Raw genomic sequence first — 27772 nt, forward strand, 5'->3', positions numbered from 1 at the left:
TCCATTGACCAAAATTTAGGTACTTGGTCACATCTAAGTGCAATAGAGACTAGGAAACATAGTTTTGTTCATAATATCTAAAAACCAGCATTGTTTTCACTTGTTTTAAGAGAGAGGGGGAAAACAGGTATTAGGGAATATTAGTCTCTGTCACCTTGAGAGATTACAAACTTATTACAGTTATGCAATGAACTACTTTGGTACTTATCTCTTAAAACATCTGCAGGGCCCATAGCAAATTATTTTTAGTATTCCAAATGAATAAATGAATCTGTATCTTGTGGAGGTGACTTTGATTTTTGAAAGCAGGCCAAAACTGTGATGAGTAAGATGTGTGATAAAGCTGAGAATTACCATTTCATAAGAATGAGATACGGGCTTTTACTCCTGGATATTATAGGCTCTACTGGGCATTAGGATCATTCTGACAGAAGTAACTCTAAGGACTTTACTGGTGGTCCAGTGGTTAAGAATCTGCCTTCTAATATAGGAGACATGGGTTCAATACCTGGTCAGGGACTAAGATCCTCCGTGCCTTGGGACAACTGAATCAATGAGCTGCAGCTAGAGAGAAAGCCCACCACCACGATGAAGATTCCACATGCCACAAGGAAAGATTCTGAGTGCTGCAGCTAAGACCTGAAGCAGCCAAAAATAGATTAACCCCTGGTGGCTCAGAGGTTAAAGCATCTGCCTCCAATACGGGAGACCCGGGTTCGATCCCTGGGTTGGGAAGATCCCCTGGAGAAGGAAATGGTAACCCACTCCAGTATTCTTGCCTGGAGAATCCCATGGACGGAGGAGCCTGGTAGTCCACGGGGTCGCAAAGAGTTGGACACGACTGAGCGACTTCACTCACTCACTCACTCAATATATATATAAAAAAAAGAAACTCTAGAACTTGGATAGGAAACATAATGCAATTACCTAAAGGCATTGAAGAAACAGAAATAGTTAGATTCTGGTGCTACATGTCGCTTGGAGAAGAGGAGATGAGTCAGACAAGCGGTCTCTGTGGCACAGGTTTTTTTTTTTTTTTTGGCTGTACCTACACCTCAAGGCATGTAGGATCTTAGTTTCCTGACCAGGGATTGAACCCACACCCCCTGCGCTGGAAGCCTGGAGACTTACCCACTGGACCACCAGGAAAGTCCCTGCTGCCAATGTTTTTGGCACAGGGCTGAGTGTAGTCCACACAGTGGCTTGTGTGATAAAGAGGCATACATGAGAAGCTCTCAAGTCCTGCCTGCTCTTCTAAGGGATGAAAGAAGTGAAGTCAGGAAATGCTGAATGCTGAAAAAGTGGGGGAACCCAGAAAGTCAAAGAGGAGATCCCCAAACCAAGTCACTGACTGACCCTTGAAACACGAGTGCAGAAAACACTCAGAGCAGTTCCGCTACACAGAAGGTCTGCACTCAGACTGGAGCTGCCACCCAAGAAGCAGGGAATGAAGTTCAAGCCCATCGAGAAAATGATCTGCTGAAATGAAAGAAGAACTCTCACCAGTGAAAAGTAGTGGAGCCTGAAATCGCCACAACTTAGTATTCAGGATGTCCACGATACAGCCCAAAATTAGATATCTAACATACGAAGAACTATTGGGCTTCTCTGGTGGCTCAGATGGTAGAGGATCCGCCTGCAATGCAGGAGACCTGGGTTCGATCCCTGGGTTGGGAAGATCCCCTGGAGAAAAGAATGGTTACCCACTCCAGTATTCTTGCCTGGAGAATTCCATGGACAAAGAAGCCTGGTGGGCTATAGTCTGTGTGATCGCAGAGTCGGACACGACTGAGTGACTCACACTTTCAGTTTCACTTTTCATGAAGAGCTATTAAGCCACAAGAAAGATATGGAGAAATCTTTAATGCATGTCCTAAGTCAGTCAGTCTTCAAAGGCTACATATTGTGTGATTCTAACTATGTGACGTTCTGCAACAGGCAGAACTATGGAGACAATAAACACATAATATCACTGGTTGCCGGGGAGAGGGAAGGGGAAGGATGAACAGGCAGAGAACAGAGGATGCTTAGGGCAGTGAAACTATTCCGTATGACACAGCAATAGTGAAGACGTGTCATTGTATATTTGCCAAAACTTGTAGGCTACATACCAAGAGTGAACCCTGATGTAAACTATCAACTTTGGGTAACAATGACATGTCAGTGCAGGTTCACTGGTTGTGACGTATGTATCACTCTGGAGGGAGGGGGTGTGAGTTTGAGGGCAGGGGCCATATATAAACTCTCTGTGCTTTCTGCTCATTTTACCTCTGCACCTAAAACTACTCTGAAAAATAAAGTCCAGTTTAAAAAACTTTTTAATGCAAAGATAGAAATGGATGAAAACTATTTAGTTAGTTCAGTCACTCAGTCGTGTCCGACTCTTTGCGACCCCACGGTCTGCAGCAGGCTAGGCCTCCCTGTCCATCACCAACTCCTGGAGTTTACTCAAACTCATGTCCACTGAGTCGGTGATACCATCCAACCATCTCATCCTCTGTCATCCTCTTTTCCTTCTGCCTTCAATCTTTCCCAGCATCAGGGTCTTTTCAAATAAGTCAGTTCTTCGTATTAGGTGGCCAAAGTATTGGAGTTTCAGCTTCAACATCAGTCCTTCCAATGAATATTCAGGTCTGATCTCTTTTAGGATGGACTGGTTGGATCTCCTTGCAGTCCAAGGGACTCTCAAGAGTCTTCTCCAAAACCACAGTTCAAAAGCATCAATTCTTCTGTGCTCAGCTTTCTTTATAGTCCAACTCTCACATCCATACATGACTACTGGAAAAACCATAGACAGACCTTTGTTGGCAAAGTAATGTCTCTGCTTTTCAATATGCTATCTAGGTTGGTCATAACTTTTCTTCCAAGGAGTAAGCGTCTTTTTCTTTCATCCTGCAGTCACCATCTGCAGTGATTTTGGAGCCCAAGAAAATAGTCTGCCACTGTTTCCACTGTCTCCCCATCTATTTGCCGTGAAGTGATGGGACCGGATGCCATGATCTTAGTTTTCTGAATGTTGAGCTTTAAGCCAACTTTTCCACTCTCCTCTTTCAGATGGATAGTAAAAGATATATCAATATTAAGCACAGAAGGCTAGAGAGGCTATATTAGCATCAAACAAAAGAGAATTCCAAAAAGAATTTATTACTAAAGATAACAGAATGATGAGTGTTATTTACTCAAAACGCCATAAAGATCACAGATTTGTCTGTGCTCAATAACAGCTTCAACATACATGCAGCAAAAATGGACATAATTAAAGGTAGAAATAGGCCATCATAACTGGAGATTTTAATGTCTCTCAGAAATTGAATAAACAAACAAAAGTGAGCAAAGACAGAAAATCTTAACAACCGTATCAGCCACCAGGACCTAATTGGTATTTAGAGAAACACTTCACCCAACAACCACAAAGTATATACGCAAGTGCACACAGTGGGTTTATCAGGATAGATTATATTCTGGACCATAGACAAGTCTCGGTAAATTTTGAAAGTTTGTCCTCCTATCACAGCAAAATTAAATTAGAAACTAAGAACAATAAGAGAGTGGGGAAAATCCCAAGTATTTGGAAATGAAACAACACCCTTTTAATATTGACTGGTGTGAAGAAGAAATCACAAGAGACAGAAAATATTTTGTACTGAAGGATAACAAAAACACATTTCAAAATTTGTGGGATGTAAGTAACATAGCACTTACAGAGAAATAATTTATAGCTTTGAATGCCTTTAAGAGGAAAAAAAGAAGGGTCTCAAATCACTGATCTAAGTTTCCACCTTTAAAACTAGAAAAAGAGTGGACCAAATTAAACCCAAAGCAATCAGAAGGAAGGAAATTATAAAGATAAGACAGAAATCAATGAAATAGAGAACAGAAAAAAGAAAACCAGTAAAACCAAAGGCCAGTCATTTGAAAAAGTTAATAGGATTGGTAAATTTCAAGCTTGGTTGACAAACAAGAAGAAAAGAAATTGCCAATATCAGTAATGAAAGAAGATGTTGCTATAGATCCCTCAGACATTAAAACAGATCCAAACAACAATCCATTATTAGTAGTATGAATAACTTTATGCCTTTAAATGTGATCCTAAGGACCTCCCCAGCAGTCCAGTGGTTAAGAATCTGCTTATCAATACAGATATTGTATAGAAAAACCTAAGGGGATGTGGATTCAATCCCAGATTGTAGAACTAAAATCCCACATGGCAACTAAGCCTACACGCCACAATTACAGAGTCCATGTGCTCTGGAGCCTGTGTGCCACAACTAGAGAGCCAGCAGCTGAATGGAGAGCCCTCGTGCTGTGAGGAAAATCCCTCATGTGGCAACTGAGGCCGGATGCAACCAATCAACCAGTATTAAGAAAAAGGAAGGCAAGAAAGGTTATTGCTTAACAAAAAATGACCACTTAGGTGAAATGGACACTTTCTGGGGAAGATGTAAATTATGAAGCTGACCCAAGAAGAAACAGAATGCTTGAACAACCCTGTATCAATGACAGAATTTGGAGTTGAAAAGCCTTCTGACAAAGAAAACTCCAGGCTCAGATGGTTTCACTGGTGAACCCTATCAAACATTTAAAGAAGAAATAATGTTAATACCATTCCTTAAAACTCTTTTTTATTTATTTATTTTTTATTTTACTTTACAATTCTGTATTGGTTTTGCCATACATTGACATGAATCCACCACGGGTGTACATGCGTTCCCAAACATGAACCCCCCTCCTTAAAACTCTTAAAAAAATAAAGGGAGTGGAGAAGGCAATGGCCACCCACTCTCGTATTCTTGCCTCGGAAGTCCTGTGGACGGAGAAGCCTGGTAGGCCACAGTCATGGGGTTGCAAAGAGCTGGACATGACCGAGCGACTGAACAATGGTAGCAGCCAACACCAGCCTTGGACAGCACAGACTGCAGCCGTGGAGGCCCGCTTTTTAGATAAGATTGTTTTCTCAGTTAATATTGCAGTCAGTACTGCATGGTCCATGGTTGGTTAAATCCATGGATGTGGAACTACAGATACGGAGACCCAACTGTCAAGTTTTATGAGGATTTTCAGCTGTGCAGGGGCCAGCCTCTCCAACCCCTGCCTTGTTCAAAGGTCAGCAGTACTATCTTTTCCCCATTATATCTTCTGTTTGTTGTTGCTGATGAATGAAAGTTATCCTTATGTTTGTTTTGTTCCCACTATCTTGTTGAATTCTTACTGTCATAGTTTCTTTAGTTGACCTTCTTGTGTTTTCCAAAAATACAACCATTATCACCTTCAACAATTGTAGATTTATCCTTTCCCACAATTATTATGCATCTAATTTATTTTTTTAATCTAATTGTATTCAGACCATTTTCCCTCCTTTAAACTTCTTCCTTTTTGTGTAAAAAAAATAAAATAAAATAAAATAAAGGGAGAGGAAACACTTTCCAACTCATTCTATGATGCCAGTATTATCTTGATTCCAAAGCCAGATGAAGACATCTTAAGAAAGAAACTACAGACCAATATCCCTCATGAATATAGATACAAAATTCCTCAACAAATATGAGCCATCCAAATATTAGCAGCATATAAGAAAACTATAAACCATGATCAAGTGGCTATACAAGACTGATCTAACATCCAAAAAAAATCTGTGCAATTCAACAAATTAATAAAATATGGGGAAAAACAATATGATCATTTTAATAAATGCAGAAATAGCATTTGTCAAAATTCAACATCTTTTTATCATAGAAGTGTTTTAGTAAATTATAAATTTAAAAAAATCTTCTCAACTGCATCTACAAAATCTGACAGCTAATATACTACAATGTGAAGGATTTTATGCTTTCTACCTAAGATAAGGAATAAGGCAAGCATTACTAGTTTTATTTAACAATGTATAGAAGTGCCTAGTCAATGCAGCAAAGCAAGGGGAAAAGAGCATACAGATTATAAAGAAAGGAGTAAGACTACCTTTATTTGCAAATGATATTGTATAGGAAAACCCAAGGAACACACAAAAAAGCTATTAGAAGTAATAAGTGAGTTTAGCAGGGCTGCACAATACAATATACAAAAATCAACTGTATTTCTATTTATTAGCAACTAACATTTAGAAAGTAAAATTATAAAACGATTCCATTTACATAGTATAAATACACTTAGGAATAAATTTAGCAAGAGCTATGTAAGACCTGTTGGCTAAAAACTATAAAACTATGGGAAATTCAAGAAAATCTACATGAATAGAGAGCTGTATCATGTCCACAGATCGACAGTCTTAAAACTGTTAAACTGGGAATCTCCATTTGAATTAGTCAATAGAATCAATAGAATCCCTGTAGAAATACAAATAGGTTTTTAAAAAAGAAATTTATAATTTTACTTTAAATTTTATTTTAATTTATTTAAATAATTTTATAAATAAATAAAATTTAGTTTAATTTAAATCATTTTATTACTAAATAAAATGATTTAAATAAAATTTAGTTTAAAATTTATACAGTAAGACAAAGGATCTAGAGTAGTCAAAACTATTTTGAAAATTGAGAACAGTGTTGGAGGACTACCTGGTTTCAAGAACAGTATGTGACTCTTAAGCAGTAAATCCAGTTTTATCCTATGGCTTATAAGCTGGCATTAAATAATTTCCAAAACAGGAAGGATGGTACAGCTCTAAGATAAGCATATAGCTTCCCAACTTGTCTACTTTGAAGGGTATTCATTTGGCATGATTACTGAGGATGGGGGGAAATACGTGTGAAACATAAGTTTCGTAATCAAGACAGAACTGGGTTTAAATACTGGATATACCACTTACCTCTCTAGTTGTCAGTTTCTTCAGGTTAAAGTGGGGTGCACAGTGTAAAAATTAAGGAAATACAGCATAGAAGCTAAGTTCTGTGTGATAGCTCTGGATCCAGCCTACCTGGGTTAGAACCTGGGCTCTGCTATTATTTATTCATTTACTTATTGCTGTGCTGGATTTTCATTGCTGTGAGATGGCTTTCTCCAGTTGCGGTGCAAGGCCTTCTCATTTGTGATGGCTTCTCTTGTCACAGAGCAAAGGCCCTGGAGCATGTGGGCTTCAGTCTTTGCAGCATGCGGGCTCAGTAGTCATGGCGCACAGGCTTAGTTGCTTCATGGGATGTGAGATCGTCCCAGACCAGGGATCAAACTTATCTCCCCTGCACTGGAAGGTAGATTCTTTACCACTGGACCACTGCTATTTCTTACTGAGTGGACTTAGGTGTGTTTAATCTTTCTGTTGAGCAAAGAATGCTCAAACTACCACACAATTGCACTCATCTCACATGCTAGTAAAGTAATGCTCAAAATTCTCCAAGCCAGGCTTCAGCAATACGTGAACCGTGAACTCCCTGATGTTCAAGCTGGTTTTAGAAAAGGCAGAGGAACCAGAGATCAAATTGCCAACATCCACTGGATCATGGAAAAAGCAAGAGAGTTCCAGAAAAACATCTATTTCTGCTTTATTGACTATGCCAAAGCCTTTGACTGTGTGGATCACAATAAACTGTGGAAAATTCTGAAAGAGATGGGAATACTAGACCACCTGACCTGCCTCTTGAGAAATCTGTATGCAGGTCAGGAAGCAACAGTTAGAACTGGACATGGAACAACAGACTGGTTCCAAATAGGAAAAGGAGTACGTCAAGGCTGTATATTGTCACCCTGCTTGTTTAACTTATATGCAGAGTACATCATGAGAAATGCTGGACTGGAAGAAACACAAGCTGGAATCAAGATTGCAGGGAGAAATATCAATAACCTCAGATATGCAGATGACACCACCCTTATGGCAGAAAGTGAAGAGGAACTAAAAAGCCTCTTGATGAAAGTGAAAGAGGAGAGTGAAAAAGTTGGCTTAAAGCTCAACATTCACAAAACGAAGATCATGGCATCTGGTCCCATCACTTCATGGGAAATAGATGGGGAAACAGTGGAAACAATGTCAGACTTTATTTTGGGGGGCTCCAAAATCACTGCAGATGGTGATTGCAGCCATGAAATGAAAAGACGCTTACTCCTTGGAAGGAAAGTTATGACCAACCTAGATAGCATATTAAGAATCAGAGACATTACTTTGCCAACAAAGGTCCATCTAGTCAAGGCTATGGTTTTTCCTGTGGTCGTGTATGGATGTGAGAGTTGGACTATAAAGAAAGCTGAGCACTGAAGAACTGATGCTTTTGAACTGTGGTGTTGGAGAAGACTCTTGAGAGTCCCTTGGACTGCAAGGAGATCCAACCAATCCATTCTGAAGATCAACCCTGGGATTTCTTTGGAAGGAATGATGCTAAAGCTGAAACTCCAGTACTTTGGCCACCTCATGCGAAGAGTTGACTCATTGGAAAAGACTGATGCTGGGAGGGATTGGGGGCAGGAGGAGAAAGGGACGACCGTGGATGAGATGGCTGGATGGCATCATGGACTCGATGGACATGAGTCTGAGTGAACTCCGGGAGATGGTGATGAGCAGGGAGGCCTGGCGTGCTGCGATTCATGGGGTCGCAAAGAGTCGGACACGACTGAGCGACTGAACTGAACTGAACTGAACTGAATCTTTCTGTGCTTTACTTCACTCTTTGTAAATTGAGGCTACTAAAAGTACCTACCCCAGATGCCGTGATGTACTAAATGAGTTAATAAATCTAACGCACTGAGAAAAGTATCTGGCACATAAAGTGTTCAACAGATATTACCTACTGTGATCCTTCCCCAGTACTCCGAGGACTAACTGTGGTTACTTCTGTCAACTACTGAGCACAGGGTACGCTGGTACCCATTAAGCATTAGCTCACATCCCTCTTCTGAGCAAAAGTAACCTTCGGGGGGTAGGATTTGACACTGAAGGGTGTCTTTTGCCATCTCAGGGGAAATCTTGAATTTTGGTTGGTTAAATTTTCTTTTTTTACTCTTTTTTCAATGTTTAAAAAATGCCTTACTAACAGAATTACAAAGCACAAAGGGAAACCCTAACACTGGCTATCAGATACTACCCCTTTGGTCCCCATCAGGCCTTTTCTTTGAAAAGCCCTCATTACGTTTATTTCCCCCAAAACAGTAATTCCCTTCACTAACAGACTCACGGACTTAGAGAATAAACTTATGGTTGCCCGGGAGAAGGGTGGGGGGAAGGGGGAGTTGCAGAGTTTGGAATTGACATGTACACACAACTATATTTAAAATGGATACCCAGCAAGGACCTACTGTACAGCGCAGGGAACTCTGCTCAGTGTGATGAGGCAGCCTGGATGGGAGGGCAGGTTTGGGGTGGAATGGATACATGGATATGCATGGCTGAGCTCCTTTGCTGTGCACCTGAAACTCTCACAACATTGTTAATCAGCTATATTCCAATAAAAAGTTAAAAAAAAAAAAGAATTCCCTTCACTGACTTCACTGATGACTCCTGGCTCTATATTAGCCCGGGCAGCAAGAGCAGTAAACACAAGCGTCTCAGTAGAGACGCCCTTTGCGCCCCTGTGGGACTACCTTTCACATACTTGTGCAGACTCCTTTTCCCCTTCATTCTCTCTGTTTCTCTGCACCGAAGTAGGATATAGGCTTCATTTCTTTTCCTTTCAACCATTTTAGTGATGCTACCCTCTGCTTTTCTGCAGAAACAGTAAGAAAGCTCCTCCCAACAGCTCGTCTTGTCTACTACGGGTGGGGAGGGGGATAAAACTTTCCCATCCCGCTTTTCCTTCTGCCGAGGCTTCCCCTCCCATTTCCCCCTTGGAATGACTCACCTTTCTCCCTGAGAGGGGCTGAAGAGTTCCTCGGGAAGGGGCCACAGCTCTGACAGGGTTGTTGGCCTTCTCAATGACACTTCAATCATATTGCCTTAATATTCCAGACAGAATGCCGGCAGAATTCGAACTTCTAAAAAAAATTATCTGCCAAGAGTTAACTTTTTTCAGCTCTATGAAATCCTCCCCACAAAACCTCATTCCCCCATCTCACTCTACTGATGTACTAATTAATGTTTCTTTTCCCAGCCCCAAATATTCTGCTTGTTTATGTCTATCTACAACGCAGCAGCATCCTGAACGCTGGGGACTTGCTGGCTATGGGAGGGTAAAGATAATGTATAAACAGGAAGTCAACATTTGACATAAAAAAAAGAGAGAGTCATTGTAAATATAGTAGGGGTTTCCCATCCTTTGTGGAAACATGAAAATGTAGCCGCATACTTCTTTCCTAGCTGTAGCTTCCATTCAAGGAGGAAGTTAACGTTCAGCACCAGTCTGTGTGCTTAACCACAGACTCATTCATTCATTTGGCAAATATTTATTGTACATAAACCAGGATACAGGCGTTGTGCCAGGCAGTAAACTTGGGTACAGAGATAAGGGTTTTCTTGCCCTTGAAGAACTGAAAGACAAATAAATGAAGAGATAGTTGCAAAATAAGATGGGTAGGTGCTGCTGCTGCTGCTGCTAAGTTGCTTCAGTTGTGTCCGACTCTGTGCAACCCCATAGACGGCAGCCCACTAGGCTCCTCTGTCCCTGGGATTCTCCAGGCAAGAATACTGGAGTGGGTTCCCATTTCCTTCTCCAGTGCATGAAAGTGAAAAGTGAAAGTGACGTCTCTCAGTCGTGCCAGACTCTTAGCAACCCCATGGACTGCAGCCTACCAGGCTCCTCTGTCCATGAGATTTTCCAGGCAAGAGTACTGGAGTGGGCTGCCATTGCCTTCTCCGAGGTAGGTGCTATGCTGGAGGAATTAACAAGTGGTATGGGAGCAGGGTGCTAACATATGTAGAATGGATGCATTTATCAGCACTGATGGTTATCTACTAGGTATGTGCCCGGCAGTACTGGGAAGACAAAACGAAATAAACTCCCAGTCTTCGCGGAGTTTACTTTCTAGTGAAGGACAGGCAATAATGAAAAGCTGTAAGATCAGAATGCAGGATAGTGGTGTGGAAGGCAATCTGAATTGGGTCTGGAAGGATAAACAGGTGTTAGGAAAAGAGGGCATTCCATATTTTAAACTAAAAGAAACCCTGGGATGGAGAAGAGATAGCTGGAGGGGAGCGAATTGGGAAGTGGGAACGGATGAAGTAGAGCCTGAAATATTTTGAAAGGAAGTTATAAGGAGTATGGGGTGTATGTTAGCCTCTCAGTTGAATCCGACTTTTTGTGACCTCAAGGACTGTAACCAACCAGACTCCTTTGTCCGTGGAATACTCCAGGCAAGAATCCTGGAGTGGGTTGCCATTCCCTGCTCCAGGGGGTCTTCCCAACCCAGGAATTGAACCTGGGTCTCCTGCATTGCACGCAGATTCTTTACCCATCTGAGCCACCAGGGAAACCCTGTAAGGAGTATGAGTAGGTACAACACAGGGGTGATGGGAGGGACAGGATCTTATTTCCAACACAAGAGTTCGGAAGAGGAATCATTCACTGGTTGTCAGAACCGGAAGGGACATTAAGAGGTCAAGAATGATCATAGCCCTCTTATTTTACAAATGAAAAGAGAGCAAGACTCGGGGAGGGCGCAGGAACTTGTCTCGAGTTTGGGGGGGCACGAACAGGTCCCCTCCGTTTTCTACACGACTCTGCGCAGCTCTCTGTGCCGGACAAGCAGCTGGGGGAGGCCGCCTGGCAGGGAAGGCGGCCCGGGTCTGGGGTGGCGGCGCACACCGCCCCCTCCCGGGGCTTCTCTGCACCGCCGCCCCGCGGGGCCCCCTCCCAGCTGCGCCGCTGGCAGCCGCGCGCGGGGGCTCCCCGGGGGCCGGCCCGCGGCCCGGGCGAACTGGGAGGGCGACTGCAGCCGGGCTCCCCCCTCCCGAGTCCACCTGTCGCCCTCCGCCGCCCGGAGCGGGGCTCTCTGGCTGCGTGACCCGCGCGTTCAGCCTCGCCCGGGCGGGATCTCCGCGCGGGGGTCCCCGGGCCGCCGGGCGGGCCGAGCCCTGCGATTGGCGGAGAAGTCGCAGCGTCTCCAGCAACGCCCTTTCGCCGGCGCTCCCGGCGGCCGGGACCCTGTCCCCGGCACCCCCGCCCACCCCGCGGCCCCACCCTTCCTCCGGCGCCCGCCTCCTCCTCCCGGCGGGGTCCGGGCCGGGCCGGCGCGCCGCGGAGCAAGCACCGGTGGGCGCAGCCGGGGCCCCGCGCTCTGAGCCATGGGAGGTGCCCACTCTCAGAGCCCGAGGGGCCGGGAGCCGACCGCGGAGAGGTCCCCGAGACCCCGAGAGACCGCGTGAGTCCCAGCACCCCCCACTCCCCGCCCCCCAGACCCCCGGGGCCGCTGTTTGGGGCTTTGAGTACCGGCTCGGGATGGGAGCGCACGGCGCCCGTCCCACCCGGGCTGGGAAAGTGGGGACTCCCGCGCGCGCCTTCAGGGTGCAGGGGTGGGCCGGGTGGGACATCCCGCCCCGAGCCTCACCTTGCGGGGCCCGAGGGACGCACGACCACGACCCCACGGGGACAGTATCGCCGGCAGGCGGGCTACTGACCCGCGCCCGCCCTTGCTGAGCCCGGGGCGGGGGGAGGCGGGGATTAGAGGACCCCGAAGTTTTCCAGACTCGTCCAAGCAGGAACACACACGTGTCCTCAAGGGCTCAGAAACACCCCCGAGATGGAGCCAGTTGCCGCAGGAGTAGAGATTAGAAAGGGACTCGAGTCGCAAAGATAACTCAGCTCGTGTTGGCCTTCAGGGTCCTGGAACTTGATGCCGTGCTCGTTGTGCGCAAGAACTCCCTCTTGTTTGCTCCGAGGGCTTCGCGATGATCTCAGAGAAAGGACTGTATTGTAGCGGCAGCAATTAGGCTTTTGTTCTGGGACAGCAACAACTGGGGACACCAAGTACTGAAATGCAAGTTTCGAAGGGCCATTTTTAGGAACGTGATTTAGAGCAAGTTGCTGCGGTTTGAAAGATGGCCTTGCTGTCTTATCGCAGAGAGGATGTGTTGATGATAACTATTTATCTGAGAACCCAAGCCATCTTTAAGCGTTTAATTAAAAATGTTTAAAGTGTGTGTGTGTGTCTTGGAGGTAATGTCAAAGAATCCATACTCTATTTTAATTCAGCCAGTGCCAAAGCTGTTTAGTTTGAGAAAGATACACTTAGCCATCACATACAGACAGCCTGGGCCATGGGAGGGGCCTCTTTGGATTCTCTTTTCAAGACAAAGTAATTTCCAGAATATCCAGATGATAGACATGTTAGTTGTTCCTCCTGATGGTTTACATATGTTCTCGAATCTAAACTTAGTCCAGGCATCTTATTAATCATAAAAATAGTTGAGAATTATTGAGTAGATTAAAAATGTGCCAAACCCTGTTCTAAATACTCTGCGTGTTAGTCCCCAAGAACACTGAATTCGTTTGTTATGACCCTCATTTTATTGGTGAGGAAGCTGAAATATCAATACAAAGAGAAGTGACTTGTTCAAGGTCACAGAGCTACAAAGTAGGGGACCGAGATTCTGATTCCAGAGGTCCTGCTGCAGCCATTTCCCATGGGAGCGTTGGGATTGATTTTAGGAAACAAACTTTTATCTCAGCAGGCAGAACACACCCCACTTTTTCCTTTAATTCCTCGCAAATGAGGGGGAAATCTGAATTAGCAATGCTTATAGCTAATGAGAAAAAAATTGCCAAAGTTGATTTAACTTTATAAAAAGCAAACGTAAGGGATGCCTCTGGTGGTCCAGTGGTTAAGACTTTGCCTTCCAGTGCAGGGGATGAGAGTTCGATCCGTGGTTTGGGAACTAAGCTTTCATGAGGCAGGAGCATGTTGTGGGGGGTGTGGCGGGTATAGGGCAGCTAAGCCCCTGCACCGCAACTACTGAACCCTCCTCTGGAGATCCCTGGGCCACAACTAAGACCCAATGCAGCCAAATAAATAAATATTAAATAAACAAGCAAATAGAAGAGGCAGTGTAATAACTGAGATGATGTTCAGAGTTTGAGAGGCAGATTGCCTGGGGTTGAATTTTAGGCTCTGCTCCTGAGTATCTGGACCTCTTTTATCTGGTCCTTAACCTCTCTGAGTCTGCTTCCTTGTATGTAAACTGGGAATGATGACAACGCCACTTCACAGGCTGCTCTGAGGGTGACATAAAGATCATATATTTATAGGAAAACCAAGCTAATAGGTTTTATCTCTGAGCAATAAGTTGTTTTAGCCAAGGATGACGGTTGACTATTTAATCTTGGTGAGCATGTGGCTGGTGTAACTCAAAAGTAAATATTTAAATCTTCTCTGATAGGATGCTGGAGAAATGAACTCAGGGCTTTTTGTGCTGGATTCAGCTGTCCAGGTGAGGAATTGATTCTCGATTGTCAGATTATCCTGTGCTTTTGGAATAGAGGGTCTCTTTCTCCAAGGAGATTCTGCACATGCCTTATGTATTTACCAAAGCTTGCCTAAAAATAATCATTAAAGCCAACTTTGGTCTAAGCCTAGGAATACCACCCAGGAATGCCCTACTCTGCTGGAATGAGGGCATTAAGAAGGACATAAACACATGTGGGCTGTGTTGAGAGTTTCGGCCTCATCAGAGTGTGCAGGCTTAATGAGTCAGCCCTACAAACCACTTGGCACAGACCGGGTGAAAGATGAGAAATACGAGCTTTGATGCCTGTGATATACATGAAAAGCGAAAAGCATGCTTTTTATCCTGCCTCATTCGGATGTACAGCCACAAGTGTCTCCACGGTCATTGTTAATGTCACCGGCTACAGATTTCCTGCCGGACACATGGTGGCCACGGATAACACTGACCTCAAGGAAGTTCCCCTACTCGGGCTGTTGCATTTTCAAAATCTATTGTTCCTTTTTTTAAAAAATAAAAATATACGAAAATCTCACAAGTGATGTGTAAATACTGGCATTTGTCTTTTGAGGGAGAAAAGTATGTTTCAGAATGCTCACAATTTATATTTTAGAAGAATTTAATCAGGTATGAAATTTAACCAGGTAAATCTGTCTTAACAGAGTTCTACTATGAAATATCAACACATATGGGGGACTTCCCTGGTGGTCCAGTGGTTAAAACTCCACACTGCCATTGTAAAGGGCAAGGGTTCAATCCCTGGTCGATGAACTAAGATCCCGCATGCCATGAGGTGCAGCCAATAAATAAAATAAAATTACTTTAAAAAAGAAATGTAAACAAGTATGGACATGTATGAAGAGAAAGTTCTGATTTTAAGATAAAACTGATTATTATGGAAAATTATAGCTTATAGGCTTGTAGGAAGGTCTACCTTCCCCAAACCGGAGGAAGCAAGTGAGTTGGCTTTGGTAAAAGCTACAGGGAAGTGTCATTTCAGTTATTCAGGGAGGCTGCACAGACAGTGATTAAGAGCAGAAGCTGTGGATCAGGCAGACCTGGGCGGGAATTCCAGCAGTAGCTTAGTTCAGGAAGCTTTGGAAAGTAATCACTTAACTCTTCAGTTGGGCAGATGTCCACATCTTTAAAATGGCAATGATAATCATACCTACCTTATGAACTAGTGTGTATTATTAGTGCAGGGTTGGTACCTAAAGCGTGCTTGCTTACCTGAGTTATTAATACATTCCCATGTGTCAGTTCAGTTCAGTTGCTCAGTCGTGTCCGACTCTTTGTGACCCCATGAATCGCAGCACGCCAGGCCTCCCTGTCCATCACCAACTCCTGGAGTTCACCCAGACTCACGTCTATCAAGTCAGTGATGCCATCCAGCCATCTCATACTCTGTCGTCCCCTTCTCCTCCTGCCCCCATTCCCTCCCAGCATCCGAGTCTTTTCCAGTGAGTCAACTTGAGGTGGCCAAAGTACTGGAGTTTCAGCTTTAGCATCATTCCTTCCAAAGAAATCCCAGGGCTGATCTCCTTCAGAATGGACTGGTTGGATCTCCTTGCAGTCCAAGGGACTCTCAAGAGTCTTCTCCAACACCACAGTTCAAAAGCATCACTTCTTCGGTGCTCAGCCATCTTCACAGTCCAACTCTCACATCCATACATGACCACTGGAAAAACCGTAGCCTTGACTAGATGGACCTTAGTCAGCAAAGTAGTGTCTCTGCTTTTGAATATGCTGTCTAGGTTGGTCATAGCTTTTCTTCCAAGGAGTAAGCATCTTTTAATTTCATGACTGTAATCACCATCTGCAGTGATTTTGGAGCCCCCCAAAATAAAGTCTGACACTGTTTCCACTGTTTCCCCATCTATTTCCCATGAAGTGATGGGACCAGATGCCATAATCTTTGTTTTCTGAATGTTGAGCTTTAAGCCAACTTTTTCACTCTCACTTTCATCAAGAGGCTTTTTAGTTCCTCTTCACTTTCTGCCATAAGGGTGGTGTCATCTGCATATCTGAGGTTATTGATATTTCTGGTATTCCCATGTATATGTACCTATAAACCAGGTGCTATGCTCGCTTCTGTGGGATGTATATTTTGAGTAAGGCTGAGATCAGTCCTGGGTGTTCTTTGGAAGGACTGATGCTAAAGCTGAAACTCCAGTACTTTGGCCACCTCATGAGAAGAGTTGACTCATTGGAAAAGACTCGGATGCTGGGAGGAAATGGGGGCAGGAGAAGAAGGGGATGACAGAGGATGAGATGGCTGGATGGCATCACCGAATCGATGGACGTGAGTTTGAGTGAACTCCGGGAGTTGGTGATGGACAGGGAGGCCTGGCGTGCTGCAATTCATGGGGTTGCAAAGAGTCGGAAATGACTGAGCGACTGAACTGAGTCTGTTCTGGGGCCCTTCCAGGTGGCTCTAGTGATAAAAAAAAAACAAACACAAAACTGCCTGCCAATGCAGAAGATGTGGGTTTGACTCCTGGGTCAAAAAGATCCCCTGGAGGAGGGCATGGCAACCCACTCCAGTATTCTTGCCTGGAGAATCCCGTGGACAGAGGAGCCTGGAGGGCTACAGTCTGTAGGCTTGCAAAGAGTCGGACACAACTGAAGTGACTTAGCACCCACACACAGCTCTCTTCTAAAGGGAAGGTTGACTTGCGTGCTAATTCAGCGAGGCCTCTTGGAGAACCAAGACTGGCTCTTTCGAATTAACTTTTTCCTCAATTAATTTCCGTTTTCCAGAAAGAAGCACTGTCCTGAGAATGGCCCTGTGTTTGGGGATGTGGTAGTTTGGTGAAATGTTTGAAAACACTAACTCCTGAGTTGAACTGTTTTTGGCAATGGGGCCAAGATGGGTTTTCTAAGAGCAGTAAATAATTTGTGGAGCGGTTTGGACAATGACATAAAGCAGAACCTATTTTTCCGTAAGGACTGTGGTGTGTAACTAACTCATCTAGGGCGTGTTGAGTTTGTCCGTGAGGAATGAACTATAATGCACTTGTCAACGCTTTCAGTTAAATTTCTAGGGCAATCTTGGTTTGCATTTGGAATATATTCTAATGGATTAGATTATGGGCAAAGTCAAGAGTTTCTGAGAACTGGAGTGTTTTTGCCTTGGGGTTTTCTGATCACGTGAATTATATGCAGGTTCTATAAAGGTCTCATGAACTGCAGAGATAGCAACAACAACAGAGATAACAACAACAAAAGATAGAGCCTTTTGATGAACGCAAGTCCTGACATAAAGAGGTGCTGGCTTTGAAGTTTTAGACACAAGCAAACAGGATTCAAAACAAGTAATCTTAGGAGGCAACGTACTTGAAACCCACGGCTTTCAAATTCATAATGTTGTTCACCGCTCAATTTTTACTGTCATTGAAAACATTTCAGTCCCCAGTTGCTGTAGAAATTTTTCGAACATCCATCAAAACTGTTTTAGTGTACAGTTAAGAGAGAGACTTAGAGTCAGTTTGTGGACAAGATCCAGAAAAACCTGCTCTATGAAAAAATGTTAAAAGAAGTACTTAGCTTGAGGGAGAGACTGGTGACATGGTGGAAATATATAATTTTTAGAGGATGTTGGCTGCCTCTCTCTCTGGTGAAGTCAGCCCCCCCAGGAAATGGTTTGCATTGTAGGACATGGGAATTATTTGTGTGTGTATGTTGAGTTTAGATAGCACAACTTCTAGATGGAGAGGGTAGCTGATATACTAAACAAGAGTTACTAAGGGAAAAAAATCCCTTTTTGCAAATTATTAAAAGGTAAGAGAGATACTCTCTCAAGGATTGAGACTCCAAGGAGGTTCTGGTCTGGTTTTGCTCAATTGCTTCTTTCTTTGAGCATCAGGGAGCACTTCCCCACCCTTAACTCCACCCCACAGCTTCTCCGGGCTGGTGTATATTTCGGCTGGTGTATATTTCATGTCAAAAATCAAGAGGTGGGGGGGAGCAGGGCGGATGGGCACAGCTGCTGGTGTCCTGGGCTAGCGAAGCGGGTTATTTAATATCTTTGTTGGCTGGTAGCCAGAGTGGGCTGCAGGCTGTGTGAATTTGTTCACCCCAGGTCAGGAGATGAATCGGTAGCATCCTGAATGGCCATGGAACGTACCATGCAGGTCCATGTTCTGAAACTCGCTCTGAGTCCTATAGGATGCTTTTTTTTTTTTTTTTGGCAATTTTTTATTGTAAAGTATATGTAAGATAAAATTCACAATTTTAATCATTTTTGTGTTTAATTAAGTCCACTGACCATGTTGTGTTACCGTCACAAGTATCCATTCACACTTTTTCATCATCCCAAAGAGCAGCTCTGCATCCAGTAAATAATCACTCCCCTTGCTTCCGTCCCCCAGCCACCGGTGACCTCTATTCTACTTTATGTCTCTATTTACCTGTTAAATAGAGTCATTGAAATCATTTAGGTCCCCAGTTGCTGTAGAAATTTTTTGAACATCCATCGAAACTGTCATTTAAGTGGAATCATAGAATATTTGGGAATCATAGAATATTTGTCCTTTTATGGCTGGCTTAGTTAACTTAGAATCATGTCCTGAAGGTTCACTCATGTGTAGCATGTTTCACAGTTTCATTCCTTTGACTGGCTTAATAATATTCCTGTGTATGTAGAGACCACATTCTGTTTATCTGTTCATCTCTTGATGGACACTTGGGTTGCCTCCACCTTTTGGCAGTTGTAAATAGTGCCGATACACACACTGATGTGCAAGTATCTGATTGAATACCTGATTTCAGTTCTTTGTGGGTATTTGCTGAGGAGTAGGCAATGGCACCCCACTCCAGTACTCTTGCCTGGAGAATCCCATGGATGGAGGAGCCTGGTAGGCTGCAGTCCATGGGGTTGCTAGGAGTCGGACATGACTGAACAACTTCACTTTAACTTTTCGCTTTCATGCGTTGGAGAAGGAAATGGCAACCCACTCCAGTGTTCTTGCCTGGAGAATCCCGGGGACGGGGGAGCCTGGTGGGCGGCCGTCTATGGGGTCACACAGAGTTGGACATGACTGAAGCGACTTAGCAGCAGCAGCAGCAGCAATAGACAATGGCACCCCACTCCAGTCCTCTTGCCTGGAAAATCCCATGGATGGAGGAGCCTGGTAGGCTGTAGTCCATGGGGTCGCTAAGAGTCAGACTCGACTGGGTGACTTCACTTTCACTTTTCAGTTTCAGGCATTGGAGAAGGCAATGGTAACCCACTCCAGTGTTCTTGCCTGGAGAATCCCAGGGACGGGGGAGCCTGGTAGGCGGCCGACTATGGGGTTGCACAGAGTTGGACACGACTGAAGCGGCTTAGCAGCAGCAGCAGCATTGCTGGGTCACCTCATAACTCTGGGGCTTCCCAGGTGGTACAGTGGTGAAGAATCTGCTGGTGAATGCAGGAGACACAAGAGACACAGGTTTGATATCTGAGTCAGAAAGATCCCCTGGAGTAGGAAATGGCAACCCACTCCAGTACCCTTGCCTGGAGAGTCCTGTGGACAGAGGGGCTACAGTCCATGGGTCGCAAAGAGTCAGACACGGTTGAGCACGCATGCACGTAGTAACTCTATGTTTAACTTATGAAGGAACCAGCAAATTGTTTTCCAAAGGACTTTACCATTTTACCTTCCTGCCAGTTATGCATGAGGCTTGCCATTTTTGCTCATCTAAGTTAACACAGTTAATAAATATTCTTATAATTATTTGTGCATCTCTGGTCAATAATTTAGAACACATTCCTAGAAGTTTAATTATAGAGTAAAAAATGTAAATATTCTAAAGGGTATATTTTGTTATGTATTACTGTATATTGTCAAATTATTCCCCCCAAAGTCATCCCAAATTATACCCCCCACCCTCACACTGCCACTTTCAGCTCAGTTCAGTTGCTCAGTCATGTTTGACTCTTTGTGACCCCATGGGCTGCAGCACGCCATGCCTCCCTGTCCAACAACTCCTGGAGTTTACCCAAACTCATGTCCACTGAGTTGGTGATGCCATCCAACCATCTCATCCTCTGTTTTCCCCTTCTTCTCCCATCTTCGATCTTTCCCAGCATCAGGGTCTTTTCAAATGAATCAGTTCTTCGAATCAGGTGGCCAAAGAAGGGAGTTTCAGCTTCAGCATCAGTCCTTCCACTGAATATTCAGGACTGATTTCCTTTAGGATGGACTGGTTAGATCTCCTTGCAGTCCAAGGGACTCTCAAGAGTCTTCTCCAATACCACAGTTCAAATGCATCAATTCTTCGACGCTCAGCTTTCTTATATAGCCCAACTCTCGAATCCATACATGACTACCGGAAAAACTATAGCTTTGACTAGATGGACCTTTGTTGGCAAAGTAATGTCTCTGCTTTTTAAGATGCTATCTAGGTTGGTCATAACTTTTTTTCCACTGCCACTTTAGCAGTGTAATAGTATCCTTTCCTATGCTAGGCACTTTGCCAGTTTGGTAAGAGGAAAAAATTATAATCTTGGTTTGACTTTTTACATTCCTTATCAGTGAGGGCGAACTCCCCCCTGTATGTTTATTTGCCGTTTTTTTGGCTGCCCTGGGTCTTCACTGCAGCACACAGGCCTTCTCTAGTTTAAAGGCTTGTTCTGGAGCACAAGCTCCAGAGCTCAGGGACTCAGTAGTTGTGGAGTGCGGGCTCAGTTGCCCAGAGACATGTGGCATCTTCGTTCCCTGGCCAGGAGTTGAACCCTCATCCCCTGCATTGGAAGGAAGACTCTTAACCACTGGACCACAGTGGTTAAGCACCCAGTTCCTTATCAGTCATTTGTAATTTCTTAATATCTTAATTTCTCTTTGCCAGTTTTATACCGAGGTACTGATTTTTCAGGGCTTCCCTGGTGGCTCAGATGGTAAAGAATCTCCATTCAATGCAGGAGGAGACCTGGGTTCAATCCCTGGGTTGGGAAGATCCCCTGGAGGAGGGCACGCAACCCACTTCAGTATTCTCGTCTGGAGAATCCCACGGACAGAGGAGCCTGGAGGGCTACAGTCCATAGCATCATACAGAGTCGGACATGACTCGAGTGACTTAGTATGCATGCACGCACTAATTTTTCTACATTTTTTGGTGAGAATTCTTTATACTATGAAGTCAGCTAACATTTGCTGAGCACTTACTATGTTCTTGGAAAATGTTAGTCTCCCACGTGCATTCACTAATATGATTTTTTAAAATTATTTTTTAATTGAAGGATAATTGATTTACAGAATTTTGTTGTTTTCTGTCAAACCTCTTAAAATAACCCAGTGAAAGTGTCGCTCAGTTGTGTCTGACTCTTTACGACCCCCTGGCCTATACAATCCATGGAATTCTCCAGGCCAGAATAGTGGAGTGGGGAGCCTTTCCCTTCTCCAGGAGATCTTCCCAACCCAGGGATTGAACCCAGGTCTCCCACATTGCAGGCGGATTCTTTACCAGCTAAACCATCAGGGAAACCCAAGAACACTGGAGTAGGTAGTCTATCCCTTTTCCAGGGGATCTTCCCAACCCAGAAATCAAACCCAGGTCTCCCGCATTGCAGGCAGATTCTTTACCAACTGAGATATCAAGGAAGCCCCAAATAACCCAGTCCCAGGGACCAAAGTCTTGTCTCTTATGTCTCTTGCATCGGTAAGAGGGTTCTTTACCACTAGTGCCACCTGGGAAGCCCAAGGAAACAGATACAGAGAGGTTAATTAACTTGTCTAGACTGTCACAGCTGGAGTGACAGAATTGAGATTCAAGCCTAGGCAGCTTGAATCCAGAGACCTACATGCCTGGCTGTTGTCTTCCATTTTTGTTTTGTTTTGAAGGGGAGGTGTTTTGTTCATTAGCTTTTTATTTTAGAACAATTTTGGATTTACAGAAAATTTCGGCAGAAGTGCCAAGAGTCCCCATAAATTCCACAAGCAGTTTTCCTTATTATTAACGTCTGCTATACTATGGTACTTTTGTTATAGTTATTGAAACCATCACTAATATACTGTTATTAACTAAAGTCCATATTTTATTTAGATTTCCTTAGTTTTTAACCTGATTTTTTTTTCTGTTCTAGAGCATATTACAGTTAGTAGTCACATTACTTTTTAATATAAAACAACTTATCATGCTTTGCTTTTGGGTTTTCCCCCCTCTGTTTTGTACTTATAGTAAGCTCTTCCCTGTCCTCAAATGAGATAACTCTTTTCTTCCAGTTGTTTCATGAAGTCCTTCTCTTTATAAGAAACCAATTACTCCAATTACTGAAATTTCTAGAATTACTAGTGTAAGATAAGGCTCTAATATGTATTTTTTCAAAATAGATAACCAGTTACTCCAGTACTAGTATTTTTAAATAATCCTTTTTCTCCCCACCGATTTGTAATACTTTTTTTTTTTTTGGCCATGTGGTGCTGCTTGTGGGATCTTAGTTCCCCAACCAGGACTTGAACTCAGGCCCATAGCAGTGAGAGCACCCAGTCCTAGCCACTGGACCACCAGGGAATTCCCTGTGCAGTAACACCATTTAAAAAATTCTTTCCTTCTGTTTAACCCTTGATGGCTTTTTCTCTATTCTCACTCATTCAACAAATTTGAGTTGACCACTTTCTTATGTTCAGGCACTGTGACTGTTATTTATTATTTACATGGAAATTTACAAGGGCCGAGGAAAGCATTTCTAAATGTATAAAATCTGAATATTCATTGATAGTATTAGGGGCAGGACATTTGCCAGAAATTACAGTCCATGGGGTCGCACGACTGAGCAACTTCATTTTCACTTTTATGCATTGGAGAGGGAAATGGCTACCCACTCCAGTGTTCTTGCCTGGAGAATCCCAGGGACGGGAGAGCCTGCTGGGCTGCTATCTATGGGGTCGCACAGAGTCGGACGCGACTGAAGCGATTTAGCAGCAGCAGCAGCAGGACAAGGGGAGGTAACTTGTGAAAGGAGTTTGGGGCAAAAGGACATTAATAACTTAACTTTTCTTGTAGGTCTTACACCGCCCTGGGTCACTCTGCAGTACGTCTGAAGGTTTCATTTCAAACAATTTAGCATCCTGTGCAGAAACAGTAGTGCCCTCAAATGTTCTCAGGTCACCCGCATGCTTTGGCAGGCTCACATTTTTCATGTACTGTCTAGACTTTAGTTTCTGCAGTAACATGATATAAAGTCCTAGCAGATTTAGATCAAGAATGACAAATGATAACCCACTCTCCTCCCCTCCTCCTGATCATCCACCTCTTCTACCTCTGGAGACTTGGGAACCTTGGAAAGTGCGAGAATCCTTCACTTTGACATTTCTTCATTCTCTGGATTCTTACTGTTAAGGATACTTTGGGTATCTTTATTTTACTTTGTTTTGCTGTGCCTGGTACAATTTCACCTTTAGCCAATCTGATGATGTGTCTGCTGTGAGTGTTATTAATAGCAATTTTAGGCAAAATAAATTATATTTGGCTTTAAAAAAGAAATTATATTTGGCTTACTTATATTTAGGGGTTAGAATCGTATCTATTTTCTGAAGGCAAGATAGTTCTCTTTCTAATATAGCCCGTACATCTGTCTTGCACTGCATGTCCCCATAAAAGCCTGATAGCTTAAGAAGTCGCTGGTGAGGATGCGACCTCCCAGGAACCTGACAGAGAGGCTTCACTTTAGAGCAACACCTCTGAAAACTCATTGAGTCAGAGATCCCGTGATAACATAAAACTTTTATAGACTTTTTTCAAACAAAAAGACACATCCACACAGTACAGAAGAGGCTCCCCTGGTGACTCAGTAGTAAAGAATCTGCCTGCCAGTGCAGGAGACGTGAGTTTGATTCCTGGGTCAGGAAGATCCCCTGGAGGAGGAGTGGCTGGCTGGCAACACACTCCAGTATTCTTGCCTGGGAAATCCCATGGGCGGAGGAGCCTGGCAGGCCACAGTCCATGGGGCTGCAAAAGAGTCGGACACAACTGAGCAACTGATCAACGAACAGTATAGAAAAGTTACGAGAGTCAGAGATCCTGAGGCCTAGGCATTCGCTCGTTTCATCCTTTCAGGGACCCTGTGAAGCAGGTCTGTTTCCTCCATTTTACAGGTGAGTAAACTGAGGCTTGGAAAAGTTCAGAAACTAAGGCTGCAGAGCTGGCAGAATTCAAGTGAACCTGGCTGAAAGGAAACGATTACCGGTCATTTCCGGAGTGGGTCTACCGTGGAGCAAATTATTAACCAGCTCAGGCTTCTGTTTATATGCTAGAAAATAAGTTTTTATGGGTCTCTCCCTACTGATAACACAATTTCAGGAAAGTAAATATTTGAGAGAAGTAAATGTTCGAAAAATACAGCCCATTTTGTAGACAGATACCCGAACACTGTGTTGCATTTACACAGGGCGGCTAGAACGCCTCTCTGGGGTTTCTTTGCTGAATTATTTTCATCTGTGAGTCTTCTTTCCTAACAACTGCAAAATGTTATGTTTCCATGGCAACCTCAAAACTGTTCTTAAGTAGGGGGTTGAGGAAACAAAACTCGGAAGGCTTGGGCCGGACATAATGGTGGGAAGAGGGCTGACGTTTTCCCCACTGAATATCACCTTCTTGGCATTTCTCTGAGTCCAGTGGTGTCTTGTCTGTCCCTTCCCCAGTTGCCTCCTTTGCCTTTTTCGATCCGTGATTCTCTGGCTCCACCACGGGTGAAGCCATGATTCCTGTGAAATGTCCACTGATGGATATTTGGGGAAACAAGTTGTGAATAACATGGGCCACCTTTACAGGTGATACCTGGGGCTTGGCAGGTTCTATTGAGGACAAGATTAGAACTGAGAGATGTGCCCACATTTCAGGAGTGGCTGGCGGGGAGGAGGAGGAGACAGAGATCCTCAATGGACTTCGCCTGTTGTCCATCGGCCTGTGGCCCGGTAGAGGGTGCTGTTCTCTAGTTCTCCCACCAGGGGGCGCCAGCCACCATGTGCTTAGTTTCTGGCCTTGGTTGGCCAGAGGTGACCAGGCCGGTCTTTAGCCGGTTCCTTGGCCGGGTGGGATAAAAACCAGAGAGTCTAAGGATGCTAGCTTACATGTGCATGTAGGGGAAAAGGAAACAGACTAGGGGGCGCAGGAGGATGAAGCTGAAGGTTTTGATATTTATTTCCATTTCCTCCTGCTGGCTGGGATCCACCTCTCCTGGGTGTGCTATTTCTCATCACTCCTCCAAACTGCGTGGTTCAGAGCATATTTTTGTGGAAGTCTCCCCCCTCCTTCCCATTGTCCACCGGTTGAACTGCAGTATAAACACCCAGGGTTGGACTCAGACGGGGCTCACTGTGACCTTTTGATGGATAGAAAAACAAAGCTGAAAGAAATGCCCTTCAAAAAAATCTGCTGATTGAATGTGTAACAGAGTTTTCTGACGCCCCCTGGTGGCTACTGTGGAGTTCGGTTTCGTCCTCAGAAAGGGGGAGACCCCCCACCCCACAGCTCACGGCGTCCCCTTCAATAGGCCTGGGTCATCCCAGCTTCAAGGGCTACTCTTCAGAGACCAAAGCCCAGACAGTTCTAGGACTTGACTGGCTCTTCCAACGTGCCTTTTTCGCACTTTCTTTTGCCTTGCACTTTCAAATTCGTCTTGTGTTTCCCATTTGGCAATCTTTGCCCAGTTCAAGGCCTTTTTCTTTTAAGGAAAAGTTGTTTTTAATCCATGACAATTGTCTGTTTTGTTTGGTTGATTCCATACCCCTGTTTGGATGGTCAGTGCGACTGGGGAGGGTTTTGTGTTTGGGACTGAAATGCTTGAGTGCGGTGTGTGTGTGACTATGTGTGGCTGAATATATATATATATGTGTGAGGTGTGTGTGCGTCTGTGTGGCAGTGTGTGTGTGTGTTGTGCGTAGGTGTGTGCGTATATGTGGGATGTGTGTGTGACTGTAGTGTATAGGATGTGAGTGTGTGTGTGTGACTGTGTGTGGGAAGTATATATATATGTGTGTGTGGGGTGTGTGTGTGACTGTGTGTGTATGTGTATGTCTGGTATGTGTGAGTGTATGTGGGATGTTGTGAGGGTGTGTTGGTGTGTACATATATGTGTGGTGTGTGTGTGACTGTGTGGGTGAATATATATATGTGTGTTGTGAAGGTGTGTGTGTACATCTGTGGGTGTGTGTGTTTGTGTGTGATTAGGTGTGTACGTATATGTGGGATGTGTGTGTGACTGGGTAGGAGGTGAATGTGTTTATGTGTGGTGTGTGTGAGTTTCTGTGGGATGTTGTGAGGGTGTGTGGGTGTGTACCTATATGTGTGGAGTATGTTGTGAAGGGTGTGTCTGGGGGGGGTGTTGTGATTGTGTGTAGGTGTGTGATGGTGTATGGGTGTGTACAGATATGTGTGTGGGGTGTGCATGTGACTGAGTGTGTTTATGTGTGGTGTGTGTGAGTTTATGTGGGATGTTGTGAGGGTATGTGGATGTGTGTTGTGAAGGGGTGTGTGTGGGTGTGTGTGTGTGAGATTGTGTAGGTGCGTACATATATGTGGGTGTGTGTGTGACTGTGTAGGAGGTGAAAGTATGTGCATGACTATATGTGAGAGGTATGTGTGTATATGTCTGTGGTGTGTGCGTGTGACTGTGTGTTTATGTGTGGTGTGTGTGTTTATGTGGGATGTTGTGAGGGTGTGTGGGTGTATACCTGTATGTGTGGTGTGTTGTGAAGGTGTGTGTCTGTGGGGGGGGTGTTTGTGATTGTGTGTAGGTGTGTGCTTGTGTGTGGGTGTGTACAGATGTGGGGGGGTGTGCGTGTGACTGAGTGTGTTTATGTGTGCTGTGTGTGTTTATGTGGGATGTTGTGAGGGTGTGTGCGTGTGTACCTATGTGTGTTGTGTGTTGTGAAGGTGTGTGTCTGTGGGGGGGGTGTTTGTGATTGTGTGTAGGTGTGTGCTGTGTGTGGGTGTGTACAGATGTGTGTGTGTGTGTGAAGGAGGCCCGGTGGTGCCAGCCCTGACTTGCTGGCGCGTCCTTTGTCACGGAGCGGTGACCCTTTCACACACACACACACACACGTCTGGAGGCGCGCCTTCCCCGCTGGGCTGACGGTCCGCGGTGAGTCTGGTGTGGAGCGTGAACACCCCACTGACCCATCAAATCCTGCGTTCTCCCTTTCTTTACGAAGCGCGGAGGGGGTTCGCCAGCCTGAAACTCTCTCCGGGTCCCGCGTCTCCCCGGCCCGCAGCCCCTCCTCGCTGCCTGCACGCACGCATCGTCCCTCACGCGGTCGAAAGCCCGCTATGGAAGCTGAAGCGTGTCGCTTCCTTTTTTGGCCAGCCTGGAGCTCTCCTGCACTCGCGTCACTCGAGGGTGTGCAGCACATCATTTCCTCGCGCTGTGTGGTCTGTAACGTGTCTGCTTTATGCCTCTGGAGTTCAGAGAGTGCCAGCGGGGCCCTGGGTCCGCCCCATAGACGCTCTTGAACAAGTCAGTTTCATCAGAGTGTGGATGCAGAGATAAAACCATCCTGAATA

General features: G+C 44.6%; 1 protein-coding gene across 4 annotated transcripts in view; it reads left to right on the top strand.

Annotated features, from left to right (window-relative positions):
• TACC1 (transforming acidic coiled-coil containing protein 1) overlaps positions 1–27772 on the top strand; it is a 126723-nt gene that overhangs the window by 18131 nt on the left and 80820 nt on the right. Inside the window, exon 1 of one of the 4 annotated variants that reach the window (XM_040242969.1) lies at positions 12059–12210. The exons of 1 other annotated variant lie outside the window; for it this stretch is intronic. In XM_040242969.1, coding sequence (XP_040098903.1) covers positions 12134–12210 — 77 coding nt within the window. In that variant the 5' untranslated portion in view covers positions 12059–12133. Of the gene's footprint in view, positions 1–12058; positions 12211–27772 lie in introns of those variants that run through there. 2 more of the 4 variants (XM_040242973.1, XM_040242974.1) reach the window with 2 other exon arrangements.

This window comes from Oryx dammah, unplaced genomic scaffold (assembly GCF_014754425.2).
Source record: "Oryx dammah isolate SB20612 unplaced genomic scaffold, SCBI_Odam_1.1 HiC_scaffold_7, whole genome shotgun sequence".
NCBI lineage: Eukaryota > Metazoa > Chordata > Mammalia > Artiodactyla > Bovidae > Oryx > Oryx dammah.